Below are 15488 nucleotides of genomic sequence, written 5' to 3'. Positions count from 1 at the left end.
AGGTAACAACAATTGAAACTGATCTAGTACCAATGGAACAGACAGTTCTGACTTCCGGAAAGGGTTGCTCTGCCTGTGCTGCCTCTGAGCCGAGCTCTTGTCTCAGAGGAAGCTTTTTCAGCTTCAAAATCAGTCAGAACGTCTTTTCTGACTGGTAAAGATTTTCTCCCGGTCAGGGAGAAACGTGAGATTAACCACAAAGCCTGTTTTTGTGGGGAGGACTGGATTTCATTTATTTATGAGAAAAGGTTCAAACTGCAATGTCGGACGGACTTTCATCAAGCTCTAGCTGATTATAGCGATACGTTTATCTTTTCTTCAAAGAAAAAACGGATTTTAACAGGCAAACAAGCATCCTTCTTTCTATTTTCTTTTTTCACTTGGTTTAAATTGGTGCAGTTAAAAAAGAGATTTGTCAATGAATCAGCTGTGAAGAATTCCTAGGTGAGTTATGGCTTTTCTCATTCACTTACGAAATTAAGGAGGAAAGAAATCGAAAAAGATTATCTTTGCTTTTATTGCAAAAAGCTGTCCTGGAGGTGCATTCTAAAGATACCAACGGAAGAGGGATTTCTATTTCGAGGAGGGGGAAAAAACGTTTTTTGGTCTATTTCATTTTGACGAATCTGCTTGTTCACGACGCCACTAATTGTCTTGATGTTGGGAACTAAGTTTGTCTTGTATTCCTGAACACATAGAGATAAGGCAGGCTGTACTGTCTACACTGATATCAGCAGCCTGGAATATTAACCCAATTGTGGCTGAAATAATTTTTGTTTCTGTGGTTTTAAGAATGGCAGCCAGGAAAGTGATTGAGACCATGGAAGAAATTATGTTTCAGAAAATAATGGATGAGACTGAGATAACAAAACAAACCCTGAGACAGGGCAGACAGGAGACGAAAATTGAATTTAACAAAATGACACAGGAGCTTAAAGAAATAGGGGATTCTGTAAAAGAGGTGTTTGATGGGATTAGAGATGAAAAAAGAAAAATTAAAGGGAAGCCACAAGCCCTGGAGATTGGAACAAGTGTGAAATTGGAAAAAGATTTGGAGTTTATGGATCTTAGAAATAAAGTTTACTGTTTGGAATTCAAAGTTGTCTCTGAAGAAATTAATGAAGATTTTGGTGGTAAAGTTACCAATGCCTTGGATAATTTTCTGGACTAGAATGATGTGATGGAGTTTGACATTGAAAAAATCTATGGAGTTGGCTACAGATATGTGACAGTGGAGAAACTCTTAAGAGATGAACCAGTGCATTTTGTAAAAAAGAAGAACAGAGATATGACTTTGCAGCAATATTTCAGTAACATATTCAGAATTCTTGACTGGAATGATGTGATGGGGCTTGTCATAGAAAAAATCTATGGAATTAACTACAAATATGTGACAGAGCAGAGATGTACCCAGAACAGAGATGTGGCTTTACAACAATATTTCAGTAACATATTCAGAATTGATGGCAAGGACATATTTGTGATGGGGGAAATTCCCATCAGACTCTTGTTATATGACTATGGCTATGACAGCAAGATCATCATAAGATACTGATAATGGATGAATGGATACTGAAACCACTGGACTTAACATAATGGATGAATGGATACTGAAACCACTGGATTTAACAGGACTATTGAAGATGGAAGATGGAATTAATATTGAAAATGGAAGAATGGTTATGGAAATTATTGGACTTAACAGATTTGACGAGATGGATTAATCGATATGTTTATTTGGACTATGGTTATGACAACAAGATTATTATGGGATACTGATAATGGAAGAATGGCTACTGAAATTACTGGACTTAAGTTGTTTGATTGTTTTTGTTTTGTTTTGTTTTTTGTTTTTGAAAATTTGAATAAAAATTAATGAAAAAAAAAAAAGGAACAGACAGTTCTCTGGACGCCTCCATTGGACTTGGTGTAACTGTGGCATCTACTCTGTCCAAATCTAAGTGACTTTATCCCTAAAGTGCCTCACAAAGTTGTTACAGCACACAGCTGAGAATGTCTCATGACTAGATGACAAAGCCTATTCAGCGCTCGGAAAAGCTCTCCTAGACACTACTTGCAGACACAATGGTGGCGGATAAGTAAGCTTTCTTTGTTGCCACCACTGCTGCATGGTAACACACCCTCCCACGTTTGGTCAGGTTCAGACTGAGATTTACTCCACCTGCACTCTAGTTGACCCTCTTGTGTCATTGCATGCAGATCACTAGAGTACCAAGGTGACCTACATGCTCCATAGCAATGGTGAGGGCACTCAGGAATGATCATGTCTCTGGCTCTGTACATCTCACCATTCCATAGTGCCCTGTTGCTCAGCTCACACAGTTGCTTAACTCACCTGCCTAACCGTTTGCCTTGATGCTTGCTCTGCTTGACCTTGTCTCATGCCCATACAACCGGGCTCATTCACCCTTACCTTACTTTTTTACTCCTGGCTAGTTTCTCCCAACTTATTAGTTCAGGAGGACATTTTTGCACGGATACTTATCTTGTCTATCTGCTGAACTGTTTTGCTTGATGCATTGTTGCAGAGGCTGAGATGATGCATCAACCAAGGCTTCACTTGCTTTCATAGAGATAGCAACTAGATATCTCCTTAACCACTGCCTCTATATAGCATAAGATCCCATGAGCTTTCAAAGCTTTTTTCTCTTCAACCACATTTCTGTTTGGATGAGGTACAGTTGCTTTTCACATTCTTTTAAACACCTCCTTTTCACTTTAAGGTTGCAATCAAGTACTGCATATCAAGTGTTCCAAGCAAGCTATTTACATTTATTGTTGCTTCATTTTCCAGACGAGTTAAAAATAATTTCGTAAGGCCAAAATCTTTTGCATTCAATCAGCTTTGAGATTTGTGAATGAAAGAAAATGCAGTGTCAGCTAATCAAATCTTCTGATGTTATTAAACTAATGTGTGAAGAAAAAAGCAGTCCATGCAACAGCAGCCCTGACCTTACCTTGAACTTGGAGAGAGTTGGGGAGGAGAGAGGAAGAGGAATGAAAGGGATTACTTTAGCATGCATAGTGAGGAGAAAGGTCGTCTAGCCCAGACACTGGCTAATGGATCAATAGCTGCAAGTTGTCCCTCACAGCAGGGGTTGCCAAAATGGCATCAGCGGGTGTACTGGTGCCCTTGAAGCCTTCCCCTGGCATCTTTGAAGTCTGAGCACACCGTACACTTGCTGCCCCCTTGGCCACAAGGGTGGTCACCTTCTTCTCCCTTGGAAAGTACACTGAACTGAAGGAGGAAGTTGGAAGAGTGACACTCTTCCTCGCTTCCTCTTTCAGCCCTGTGTATTCCGCTAAGCAGATTAATTCTACTGGATCTTATGCCCAGATCCCTGGGAAAAGCAAAGTGCGTGCATGCACACTATCTCTCTTTCTGTCTCTCCGTGGCAGAAATTGTGATCCACAGGAGGGGGAGGATGAGAAGGGATCAGGGTAGGTGTGTGCTCATCATACTCACTCAAATCTGCCCACAGTCTTAAAAGGGATGGCGAGCACTGACTGACAGTGACATGCTTCACAACTACATGCCAGCTGCTCTCCAGAGCATGGATTGTTTAGTGACATTTAGTCTCTTTGGGTTATTTCTCTTCCTTTATTTAAAAAATAAATAATATAAATATTTACTGTGAACTACTCAGAGCCATAAAGATAGAAGGGGATAGAAATCTAATAAAGAGACAAAATAAATACAGAAAAGTTCAGTGATTCCTGCGCAGGAATACACAGAAGAGCTACCCTGAAACAGCTCGATTTGTAGCCTTAGCAGCGGCTTGTCTCCTGCTTGTGGCTAAGAATTCTATGACATGAGAACCAGCCATGGCCTTTTAGTTAGCATCACCCATTAAAAGCAGCCTCTGATGTTGTTTTCTTAGAGTGGTGTGCATAAACCTCTACCACCACCCCGCCCGCAAACCTTAGTGTTTCCAGATCTGTGCCAAAGACTGAGAACGCCCTCAAAGCAGGAGGTTCTCTATTCATATCAACGCAGTTCAGCATGACGGAGCCGTGGATGTCTAATAATAGTCCTCCATAAATCCTACACTGATGAGGTAACATAGCTTTTTTTACAAGTGAGGGAAGGCGGGTATGTGCACGGTGCATTGAACAGCAAATGCCAGCCGAGAGCAGTTGGGATGGGGGTGTAATGTCCTTGACTGCCACTGAGAGGGAAAGTTTCCCCTATCTCCCACGTGCTCTTTCACACCATGGTGGGGAAATTATATCCCTTTAACACAGGGCAGACTCCTAGTTAAATTAGTTATATTCCTTCTTACTGCAGCAGGCAGCCTCGTGCCCACAGAAAAACAACAACAAAAACAACACACTGGAGTGATTGTGGAGGGCTTACATTAATCCAAGGGTGATTCATAAATTGAGAAATTGTCATCCTCTCTGTCGGGTCCGTCTTCAGCAACAGACGAATTAGCTGCTTCACTGAAAAGCAAAAAGATCAACATAGTTGACAAAAGCCTGCAAAATTCAGACAGGAGAATAAAATAATAAACAACCAGTAAGAACCCTTGCTACGGCCATACTACCCTGAACACTCCCGATCTCGTCTGATCTCAGAAGCTAAGCAGGGTCAGGCCAGGCTAGTACAACCCTATGAATATATCAAAAAAAGATTCATAAGGTCGCCATAAGTCATAACTGACTTCAAGGCATATAACAACAACAAAAGAACCCTTGCACTCTGGCCACTTTCCCCCTGCTGTCATGTCAGAAAGAAGTCTGACACTTACAAATGACTGTGGAACACACAGGAAACAGAGGAAGCTGCCTTACATTGAGTCAGATCATTGGTCCATCCAGCTCAGTACTGTCTACACTGACTGAGTGGCAGCAGCTCTCTTGGGTTTCAGGCAGGGCTCTCTCCCAGATCTACTTGGAGATATTGCGGATTGAACCTGGGACCTTTTGTACGCAAAGCAGATGCTCTACCATATACATACTATTTTATTTAATGATACGGCATATAAGGAAGTCACCCCAGGGTGCTCAAGCTGGACTGCCCACCAATGGGCCAACTACCACTAAGTGCCCCGTTGGAAGGATGCCAGGATAGGGAAGGCAGCAGCTGAAGAGGACATCCGCCACCTACTTCTGTCTCACCTGGACTGCGCTCTCGCTGCACAGGAAGGATCTTTAAGATTATTGTGTGTGTGTGTGTGTGTGTTCCTAATGTGTGTTGATGTTACTTGGAAGATTTTGTATCCTGAAATGTGGGTTATAAATAACTAATAAACAAAAAGAAGTGTGAAGGAGGAGAAAGAAAAGATACATACAGTTAACCATGTAATCTGAGCTGTGAAACATATCCTTTGCTGCTGTCTCTCTCTATGACATCAACTTAGTTCCACATTTGACTGCCCAATTCAGTTTTATACAGAAATAAGTTTAAAAGGACTTGCTTTTATACAGGCATGCTTAGGATTGCAGGCCAAAAAAGTCTGCATCATTTTATACAAAGTTTATCTAGTTCTTCCAGTCCCAAAATATGTAGTCACTGGCCATGCATTCATCCATGTAGAATGAAATGGTCTAGGCCCCTCCCTCCACACTTCATCCAAACCTGTGAGAATAGCCCACATGTATAATCATTCAGATGAAAGCATGTGCTGTGTGTCCATGTGTTTACTTTTTACATGGATGAGGGCCAACAATTTTATGCCATGCCAAGAAATATATTGGTATTTCTGACATTTTCTGAGTTTGAAGTGCAGTGAGGTCTGATTTAGACATTACAGATTAGCAGGACTTTAAATTCAAGAACTGCTTATGCTTCTGAATTTTGGCTAAGAAAGTAATGTTTGAAGTACTGATCCATGTTTCTAAAATAAATTCTGGAAGCACATAGTTCCTAACAATGACTATAATGATCAACAACCACCCAGAATTGGTTTCCGATCAATCACAGATGTCTTGGGGTGGGGGATGGATTTCCCACACTTTTATCACTTATTCAATTCTCTTTTAAAGAGGAGTTCATGTCTAAGATTATCAAATACAGCTGCCTACGAGTCCTTTAAACCTTCTTCTGTTGGTCAAGGTGACACAACATTCCCTACAGCCGATCTTAGGACAGCTCAGAAATTCTGTCCCCACAGCAACTGGAGTTTCTAACAGATGTGAGAGTTTGGGAATGTGCAGCATTTCTGGTGTCTGATGGATAATAAGGCCTTCCATTATTGATATATGCAGTTGTGACAGTACAATGTGACTTGCATCAGGGTAACTGCTGCAGCTTCTAAGTGAGCTAAGTAAGGTACATCTCGTCTGTTACATACATCAGCTGGAACTATCCGATGTTTATGATTCTGCCAACAAAGGTGCCCCTGAGGTGGCACAATGACTCTAGTATGGTACATCAGTAAGCTTTACTCACAATGCTGTACACATGCTGCCTCATCTCTGCTACATAATCTGCTTTAGGAAACATCATGTCTGCAAGCCAGTAGTCGATACTGAAGTTGTAGTGCATGTCAACAAGTCACTAGCATAACATATTGAAACCAACTGAAGATACAAGGAAAATACCACAGAGGTAGTGATAATGTCCTGGAACAACACTTGTCAGTTAGAACCCATATTTCTCACTTTTGTTGCTGGTACAACACCTCTAATATAAGGGGGGGAGGGTTGGTTGAAGCAATGAGATTAGAGAGAGACAGTTAATTTAATGGTGTTTAAATTTATCTTCTGGATTTCTGGATCTTCTTTATGCAGTGTGTAAGGATTCGATGTTTATTGCTAACAGGCCAAAAAAATCTTGCAGTATCAGAAAGTACCTACAGAACGTACCTCCCCGGTGCATTCACTTTAGCGGCCCAATTTCCTTGCTTTTTAAAGTTTGATAGAAATATCTATTGGATATAGGTACGTTCTTAAACCACAAGGTTTTTTGCCTATTAGTGAATTTCTCTGCTTTTTAATCTGGGAGGTAAGGAATTGGATCCTGTGCAAGTTTGCTAAGAATGGATTGATCATTTGTATTGAGTTAAATGAGATTTACTCCCATGGAATCATGCTCTGGATAGCTGAAACTGAGAAGGGAGGGGAGCGGAAGGACAGACAAGTTTGATCATTTGCCTGCTTATTGAGTTCAATGGGATTTACTCCCACGCAATCATGCTTAGGAAAGGTGAAACTGACCATGGGGGAGGTGGAGAAGGGGGGCAGGAGGTAGGTAGGGGGAAGAAGCATAAGGGGAGGGGAGAGGGAGGAGACTGGGTGGGTTGGCACTGGGCAGAGGGAAAGCCCTTTTCCTTTCCAAAAGGAAAAGATTGTTAATGGTATCATTACATTTCGGGGTTTCCTCACCTTTTTATCCTGCAGCACACACATATAGTCTCCTACCAAATGTAAACTAAAGCAACCTTGATTAGCCAAGCCAAACAGTTGTTAGTCTGGTGTATAGAACTCTGACAGTTGGTTCTTACTGAGCATGCCTGTGCTATCATAGATTTCAATGTTAATTTTCTTAAATTAATTAAAAATCAGCCATGCATTTTTTTTAAATTTTGAAACTGTAGAAGATCAAGGTCAGATTATGGGACAAGATCAGTAATATGATTACAGGTGGTCTGTGAACATGGCTGATTTTTAATTTCAACCAATTATGAGACCACTGACAGAAAAAGTCCAACAGGAGTCTGGATTTTTTTTTACCGCTATTTCAGATTCTCTTGAGTATTTTGTGTATCACCATGAAAACTGAATTCAGAACTATACATTTTGTAAGATTTTGTTTTGAAATGAGCTTATGGGAAGAAGCAGAATGGCATGGGGGGTATTTTCAATTTAACATGATGGAATGCAAAAAATCCATGCTGGATATAGTACAGCCACTCTTGTGGTTTTATAACTCTTCTTAAAATCTGGGAGGTTTAACAAAATCTTTTAGGAAGCTGCTTTCTATCAAGTCATATGATTGGTCCATCTAGTTCAAAACTTTCTACAGTATTTTCCGCTGATAGCAGCTCCCCAAGGCTTCAGACTAGGGCCTCTCCTACTGCAGATGTCAGGGATTGAACCTGGAGCCCTCCTGCATGCAATAAGGCAGATATTCTACTACTGAGCTATGGCCCTTAACTTAAGAGGTCTCCAAGTAGCACCTATGCTGGCCAATCCCTCCACAGAAGATGTAAAGCAGTAAACACACACACACACACACACTGAAGCACAAGTATCAGAAACACACAGCAATACATTTACCTTCGTCAGATACTTCTGACCATTCAGGATTCGGAAATCCATATTGCCCCATCCGAATTCTCCTCTTCATTCCTGGGGAAATGGCCTGGCCAGTGTTGGAGTAGAATGGGGGGAACCCACACAAGCTGCAAAAGAGTGGCGTACGGAGTTGTTGTGCTGTCTTGGAAACCACCACATCCTCTTCCCCCCTCCCTGGTCCCACGTAGTCCCAGATGCTGCTAGCTCTTTTGACCAAATGAGTAATACCCCAGTGACTAATGTAGCATATATGGAAATAACATTAAAGCACCATTGATTAGGAATGAGTGTGGGTTGGGATGTAAGGGAAGCGTTTATTCATACCTGACATGTTAAGGGCTCTACTTTTGTTAATCTATTTCTCCTCACCACACTTACAGAATGTACATGATGACACCAAGAGACCACATATCACAGGACTTGTCATACTTTTCAGGACCAAGAACTTCTGGAGCTGAGGAGTGGGATGGGGAAGAGAACCAAAAGAACTGTGAATGTCAGTTTCTCTCATTTTGATCACAGAACAAATATTTGCTTTTCTTTAAAAGTGGTTAGTGGTTAAAAGAACACTGTATTTCTATCTGAACCCTATGGGTGCTGATGAAGTTTTCCAAGTATTTAATACTGTTACATTTTGTATAGGTGTGTATGTGTGTGTTCTGAACTGGTTCTCCCCACACTTTGGCTTTGGGTCTTCCTGTGCCATCAGTGCTCTCATTCCATGGCAATCCAGAAAGACTGAGCTGCGTGATTTGATGGCACTACCTAAACTGCAGTATCAGCTTGTGTTGACTGATCAGCCAACTGGCCGCAAGGCTTGATTCCTGCTCATGAGGCCCTACAAAGCACTAGTCTCAGAGCTTGTTCCTCACCGGATCAACTTGTATCTTGTGCAAGGACACTGGTTGCCTAAGCTCCTGTCTCCTATCCTCAACTGCTGCCTTGGAATTTGACAACCGTCCCCCCTGTTTTGAACCACATGTCAGCTTCTGATCCACTTGAACTGACAGCAAGCGTCTGACCCCAGTCCTGGTACCCAGCCACCTGTAGTTTGATCTTTGCAGAGACCTGAAAGTGGGGCTTGTGGAGAGTATTTTCTAAAACACAATGTTCTCCCCCGTCCCCAGACCTCAGGAAAAACTACATAAAAAGGTGGGGAAAACACACTCACCTACGTAATAGGGAGTATAACAGGGGGTCTGCAGTGCATTCTGTATGGTTGTCTCTTTGGCAAATCCAAAGTCTGTGAGCTTGAGCACTGCATCCTTCCCTTTGGATGTATAAAGCAGGTTTTCTGGCTGTGACAGTACCAAAAAAGAAAGGTAAAATGAGGCTGTACAGGAAACATTTATGGGGAAAAGTTCACTGAAGTGCAGGCTCTGTTCCATTCCTCTAGACGGATAGCTATAGTACCCAGAATCAAATCTGCATTTTATTGTCAGTAGATTACAGATTTTAAATTAACATTAGGCCTTCTTCAATGTCTTTTTAAAATGCACTGAGCTTCTAGATAAATTTAGAAGATACTTGGGTTCCTGACCAGGATGGTTCTTCTGTGCACCATTAAAAACTGGAGCACGCTAGCTCCTCTGAATGTAGTCACATGGCCTGTGTTAAGTCACTACTGTCCATTTGCTTTTTATGGTTTACTTTTCCTCCTCTCTGACAAGGCACTTTTCAAGCCTCACCTTGACATCTCTATGGGCAATGTTCATCCCATGTAGATGTTGAATGGCTGTTCCAATGTCTCTCATTATTTCAGAAGCCTCTAGAAATAATTTTTTTAGAGAAAGATCACATTAACATTCACCCCATACCTCAGAGATATTCAACCAGGCAATGCTTCTGACTAGCAACTAGCTTGCTTGTTTGCAGGGCTAGTGTCAAGACAGGGAAAAACTAAAATTAGCCCCAACAGCTGTGTTTTGGTTCTTGTATATGACTGCACCTCCACACTTTCTCCTTAAACTCTGCTGCTGCTCCTCAGCATCTTTCTTCGAAGGCAACATGAAAATAACCGAAAACCCGGCATGTTGCAGACACACAATACGTACTCCTTGCTTCTGTGGTGCAACTAATCAATCAGTAGCAAAGTCTGGAATATTTCTGAGCCCTTAGACTTGAGCAAAGCAACTTACATTGCAAGGTGAAAGGTGAGTAAACCCACCATCTACTACTCAGTGGCCTGAAAGTCTCAATGCCCTTTCTGCAGTTGAACATATAGCTGGTAATCATCACTCTCATTTGGATACCGGTGTTTGAACATACAGACTGACTATAGTAATGTATATGTTGAAGTCAGGATCAATGGAATATTTTTATTGCTATTGTCAACTGACAATGTTTCTTTCCTTCTTGTGTTATATTTGCAAAAATAAAATAAAATAAAGTGTTGAATGTTTGGTAAAGTTTCAGGCCACAGTTGTGCAACAAAGGACCCCTGCTGTTCCCATTCCTGAAAGTGCCTAAGGGAAAGAAAAGGCTACTGAAAACTCCTAGGCAAGGCACAGGGTGGTCTCTCTTTGATGTGAATTGCCTGACTAGTTGGAGCATGTCTTTCCTGTCAGTTGCAGCTTGACAGAGGAGGGAAGGAATTACACCCCCCCTAATTGATTCGATCTAATTTAGGTTTTCTTTCTGACAAAAGCCTCCCCCTTTCTCTCTCACACACAGCTTCCACAAGATCTTTCACAAAAACAGTTTGATGCTCTTACCTTTTTCTGTGAATGCTTGGTCTCCTCGTTCCTGGATCCTGCTGAACAGTTCCCCTCCCTCCAAGCTGTGAACAAAGTGCAAACACACGGAAGACTCATAATGCAAGCACAAAAGGGGGTTCCACTTCAGTAGCTCATTGTTATGAGTACTGCTATTTATCCATTTCATATCTGCTGTGTGTGTTTCTAATATTAGCTTTATTATTCTTAAAAGGGGGGCAATACGTTGTTACTGACACAGCCTTAGTAGCTATTTTGCCACAAGTTGTTCAGATTTTTTAAAACCAGCCTTGATATAAAGAAACTATCATGCTTGCTTCGTAGTTGAGGAACAGCCTGTTGCTCACTGGGTTCAAAGTGTCCTGCTTGCATAGTTTTAGAGGAAGGGGTGGTTCTGAAACCATGAGGATACCTGGAAAATAAGGTTGCAAGGGTGCCTAGGAGAGAAGGCAGCAACCTTCCCTTTGTCCATCCTTCAGATGTAGGTCTAGCAATATCTCTGTAAACTTCAGTTGTCAACAACTGAATGCAGTCTAGGGAGTATGACTGCCCTTGTGGATTGTTGCAAATCTGTATATGATACAGAAAAACAGCAACCCACCTTGTGACAGTGTTGGTTGGGCTGCCAAAAATACATTATACCAGTGGTTCTCAACCTTTATGAGTACTGGACCCCCTTTTTAAGCTCAAAATATTTTGTGACCCCCCCCCCTCTAATTGTAATTTTAGCCTCTGTTAATTGAAAAAACGGTGCGTGGCAAAATCACATCTCCAAATATCCCTTTCCATTAAAAGCTCCCTGCAGACAGGGAGGTGTTGCTTTCTTTTCTTAATGCAACGGTTCATCAAATTGGTATCTCCCTCCCCCCCGCATAATCTGAAGACGTACAGTCCTGTCTCTCAACACCAGTGGGTTACAGTGTTGGACTAAGATCCTGGTTCAAATCCCCACCCAGCCATGAAACCCACTGGGTGATCTTGGGCCAGACACAGTCTCTTAGTCTGACCTACCTCACAGGGTTGGTGTAAGGATAAAACAGAAAGGGGGGGAATCATGTGCACTACCTTGAGCAACTTGGAGGAAAGGTGGGATATAAATGCAATCATAATTAAATAAATACATTTCAGCTGCAAAATGTGGACCCTATCCTCACCCAACCTGCTGACCTTTTTTAAAATAATCAAGAAGCAGCAATGTAGTTGTGGTGGGTGGGGATGCTAGATTGTGAAGACAAAAGGGTGGATAGATTGAGGAGAGGCGGTTAGTGCTTTTAGGCCTTGGGATGATCACCAGAACTGATGACTTGGTTAGTGTGCACTTGTGGAATGAGAGTGGAGCAGAAGACAGATCAGCACATGCACACACACAAACACACCTGCCCCTCCTGCAAGCATCTGCAGGCGTGCATGCATTTGGACATGTGGGAGGGGGGAAGCTCTCAACTGCCAGAGCATCCTGGAGAGAGAAATGGGGGATGGAGTGTAGGTGAAAGAAAGGGGGGATGCTGGCACACACATTTAGCCTCAGAGATGGGGGGCGAGCAAGTCCTGAGCTTCCTCACTGCTCTTTGGCTCAGTCTGGGCCAAATATGAGATCTGGGCGGCCTTGCAAATAATAATTTTTAAAAGGAGATGGCAGTGACTCAGGAGCCAAGAAAGGCAGGCAGGCTGGCTGCCAGGAAGGAAGGGGGAAAACAGCCTTTCCTTGCAGCCTTGCTTCTTTTTGCTTCATGAAAAGCCCTCTCCTCTGCTTCTGAGTAAGGGTGTCGTCAGCAGCGGCAGTGTGAGGGGACGGGAGTCGGTGATAGTATGCCCTTTTCTTCCTGGTAGCTTCACCCTCAGCCTCCTTCGGCATCTGCAATGTGTTTTATAGGCAGATGCCTGCCCTCAGCATGCCTGAAAGACACTCTGGTGCTTCAGCAAAAGGCCTCCCCTCTCATTTGGAGCAAGGGGGAGGTGTTGTCTACAACGGCAGTGGGGAGCAGACAGTGTCCAGGAAGTGAGAACTTTTTTTAAAAAAATGAATAATTCATTTCTTTACTGTTCATGGCCCCCTCTGGATTACTTTGCGGCCCCCAGGCCGGGAACCACTGCATTATACTATTATTACACGGGACACAATTTCCAAAAGTCTTCTGGACACAATTAAAAACTGTTTATGATCTATAAAAGGCCACAGGAAATACATGCCTTAGAGCAGTGGTGTCTGAACTCTTTTGGCTTGGGGGCTGCATTCACAGTTGGTTGCCCCTCCAAGGGTTACATCACAGTGGTGGGCATGGTCACTGCATACTTTTACACATACAGCACACGTATTTATTATTTATAATTTATATCCTGCCCTTCCTCCCAGTAGAATCCCAAGGTGGCAATCAAAAACACTAAAACACACTAAAATATCATATAAATAGACTTTAAAAAATATTAAAGCAAAACATCTTAAAAAGCAAACATCTTAAAAAGCAATTCCAACCCAGACACAGGCTGGGATAAGGTCTTTACTTAAAAGGCTTATTGAAAGAGGAAGGTCTTCAGTAGGCACTAAAAAGATAACAGAGATGGTGCCTGTCTAATATTTAAGGGGAGGGAATTTGAAAGGGGAGGTGCCACTAATCTAAAAGTCCACTTCCTTTGTTATGTGGAATGGACTTCCTGCTAAGATGGTATCTGCAGGAGGCCCTCACCTGCAGGGCGTAGTGATCAACTGCGTATATAAAGGATAGGACGTATGCCCAAACTAGACACTCATCATACATACAGGTCACACACACACTCTTTCTACTAAGAACAAGAGACAGTGTTTCCTAGCAGTATTGAAATGGGGAAGGGCACTCCTTCTGTTTCTTGAACGCCTTCAACCTGCTATGAATGATGACATGCAAGAGGAAGAGGGACTTTTGCAAGTGCAAGAAGAGGTCCCTTTGGAAGGTAATGATTTGGTTAGAGATTGGTGGGCCTCATCTGGCCTGCAGAGTTACTATCCCAGGCTTAGAAAGTCCCCTATAGCCTTCATGAGCATTGCATCAGTAAATTCAATTCAATTCAAGCAGTTGCACTGAAACACTCTTTCCTTGCAGCCTGCAACAAAGACCCCTTTTTGAACTAAGAAGGTAGAACTAAGAGAAAGCTGAATCAGTGCTCTTAGTTGATCCCACTGGAAATGAGCACCCCAGACGGTCCTGCAGGGAGGCAAAGTCTATCAGCTGAAGATTCCTTTGAAAATGCCAAGGCGGCAGCAGAGGATGCTACTAGTTCCTGTGACCCCCTACCGGAGTTCTGGCCCAGCCTACAGAGGAGCAAAAGGTAACGTCCAGCTTGCTATAGCAGCAGGGAGAGGAGGCAGATGGGCAAAGTGCCTAGTAGAAGAACAGGGTAGAAGGAAGAGTGGCTTTAAAAGCCACTGACAGGATCCTCAGGTTGAGATCGGGTAACTGAAATTTGGGCTAGTGTAATTTCTCTACTAGTTATGTTTCTCTACTAGTTATGTTATGTTTCATACACATTTTCAGCCACACTGCTTCCTGACCAGGTTGTAATCTTGCACATAGGCTACGTAAATCCCAGGAATTTGAGCAGGATTTCATCTGCATGTGGTCAGCATGCAGGATCACAGCCTCAATAAATAATCTGCAGGTTTCTACACCACATGACCCTGTAGGTCATTAGGTATGTTAAATCCTATTGAAGTTAGTCGGGTTTAAGTAGCCTGTGTGCAAGATTGCAACCGACGTATGAATGAACAAGAAGAAAACCTACAAAAAAAAGCACAGGTTTTAAAGCCTAAGGTTTTAATATAGAAGCAGGCTCTTCAGAGAAAGCTGAATCACTGCTCTTAGCAAAGAAAAATCCCTGTAATTCCAATGACATCAAAATTCTGAAAAATATGAGAAAAACAACAGAAACAGCAAAAGGAATATACAACTAAAGGATAAAGTTAAAACTCGCCCTATAAAAACTTCAGTTAAGAATCCACAAAGGGATAAAGAGGAAAAATGTGATCCAAACAAATATATGTAGGCCCAGGTTGTGAAATTGAAGCCTTAGAACAAAGATGAAGTACTGGGCAGTTTTTGTTATGTGCCTTCAAGTCGATTATGACTTAGGGTGACCCTACGAATCAGCGACCTCCAAGAGCATCTGTCACGAACCACCCTGTTCAGATCTTGTAAGTTCAGGTCTGTGGCTTCCTTTATGGAATCAATCCATCTCTTGTTTGGCCTTCCTCTTTTTCTACTCCCTTCTGTTTTTCCCAGCATTATTGTCTTTTCTAATGAATCATGTCTTCTCATTATGTGTCTATTGTTCAGTTATTGTGAGAGCTGTAGATTTGCCTCTGAATACTGCCAGTGGGGTGTGTGTATGTGAGGTTCAACACACCAGTGATGACTCCACCCTGTACATCTCCTCTAGACTTTTTGAGAGCTTGCCAAAAAAGCAGTTAACTACATTCATTTATTCACCATCTCAGATCATGTCTGTACAGGTTTTTCACAAAAAATTCTGAGAAGCCTG

The 15488-nt window shown here is 42.3% G+C and overlaps 1 protein-coding gene across 2 annotated transcripts in view; it reads right to left on the bottom strand.

Moving 5' to 3' along the window:
- Positions 1–15488, bottom strand: part of MAPKAPK3 (MAPK activated protein kinase 3) — a 103823-nt gene that overhangs the window by 7519 nt on the left and 80816 nt on the right. For both annotated transcript variants that reach the window (XM_061617878.1, XM_061617879.1), the window contains 6 exons: positions 10977–11041; positions 9951–10030; positions 9434–9560; positions 8641–8716; positions 8245–8369; positions 4379–4464 (listed from right to left, as the gene is read on the bottom strand). In XM_061617878.1, coding sequence (XP_061473862.1) covers positions 4379–4464; positions 8245–8369; positions 8641–8716; positions 9434–9560; positions 9951–10030; positions 10977–11041 — 559 coding nt within the window. The remainder of the gene's footprint in view (positions 1–4378; positions 4465–8244; positions 8370–8640; positions 8717–9433; positions 9561–9950; positions 10031–10976; positions 11042–15488) is intronic.

Source organism: Rhineura floridana, chromosome 3, assembly GCF_030035675.1.
Source record: "Rhineura floridana isolate rRhiFlo1 chromosome 3, rRhiFlo1.hap2, whole genome shotgun sequence".
Lineage (NCBI taxonomy): Eukaryota > Metazoa > Chordata > Lepidosauria > Squamata > Rhineuridae > Rhineura > Rhineura floridana.
The sequence above is the reverse complement of the archived record's forward strand: the minus strand, read 5'-3'. Positions and strand labels throughout refer to the sequence as shown.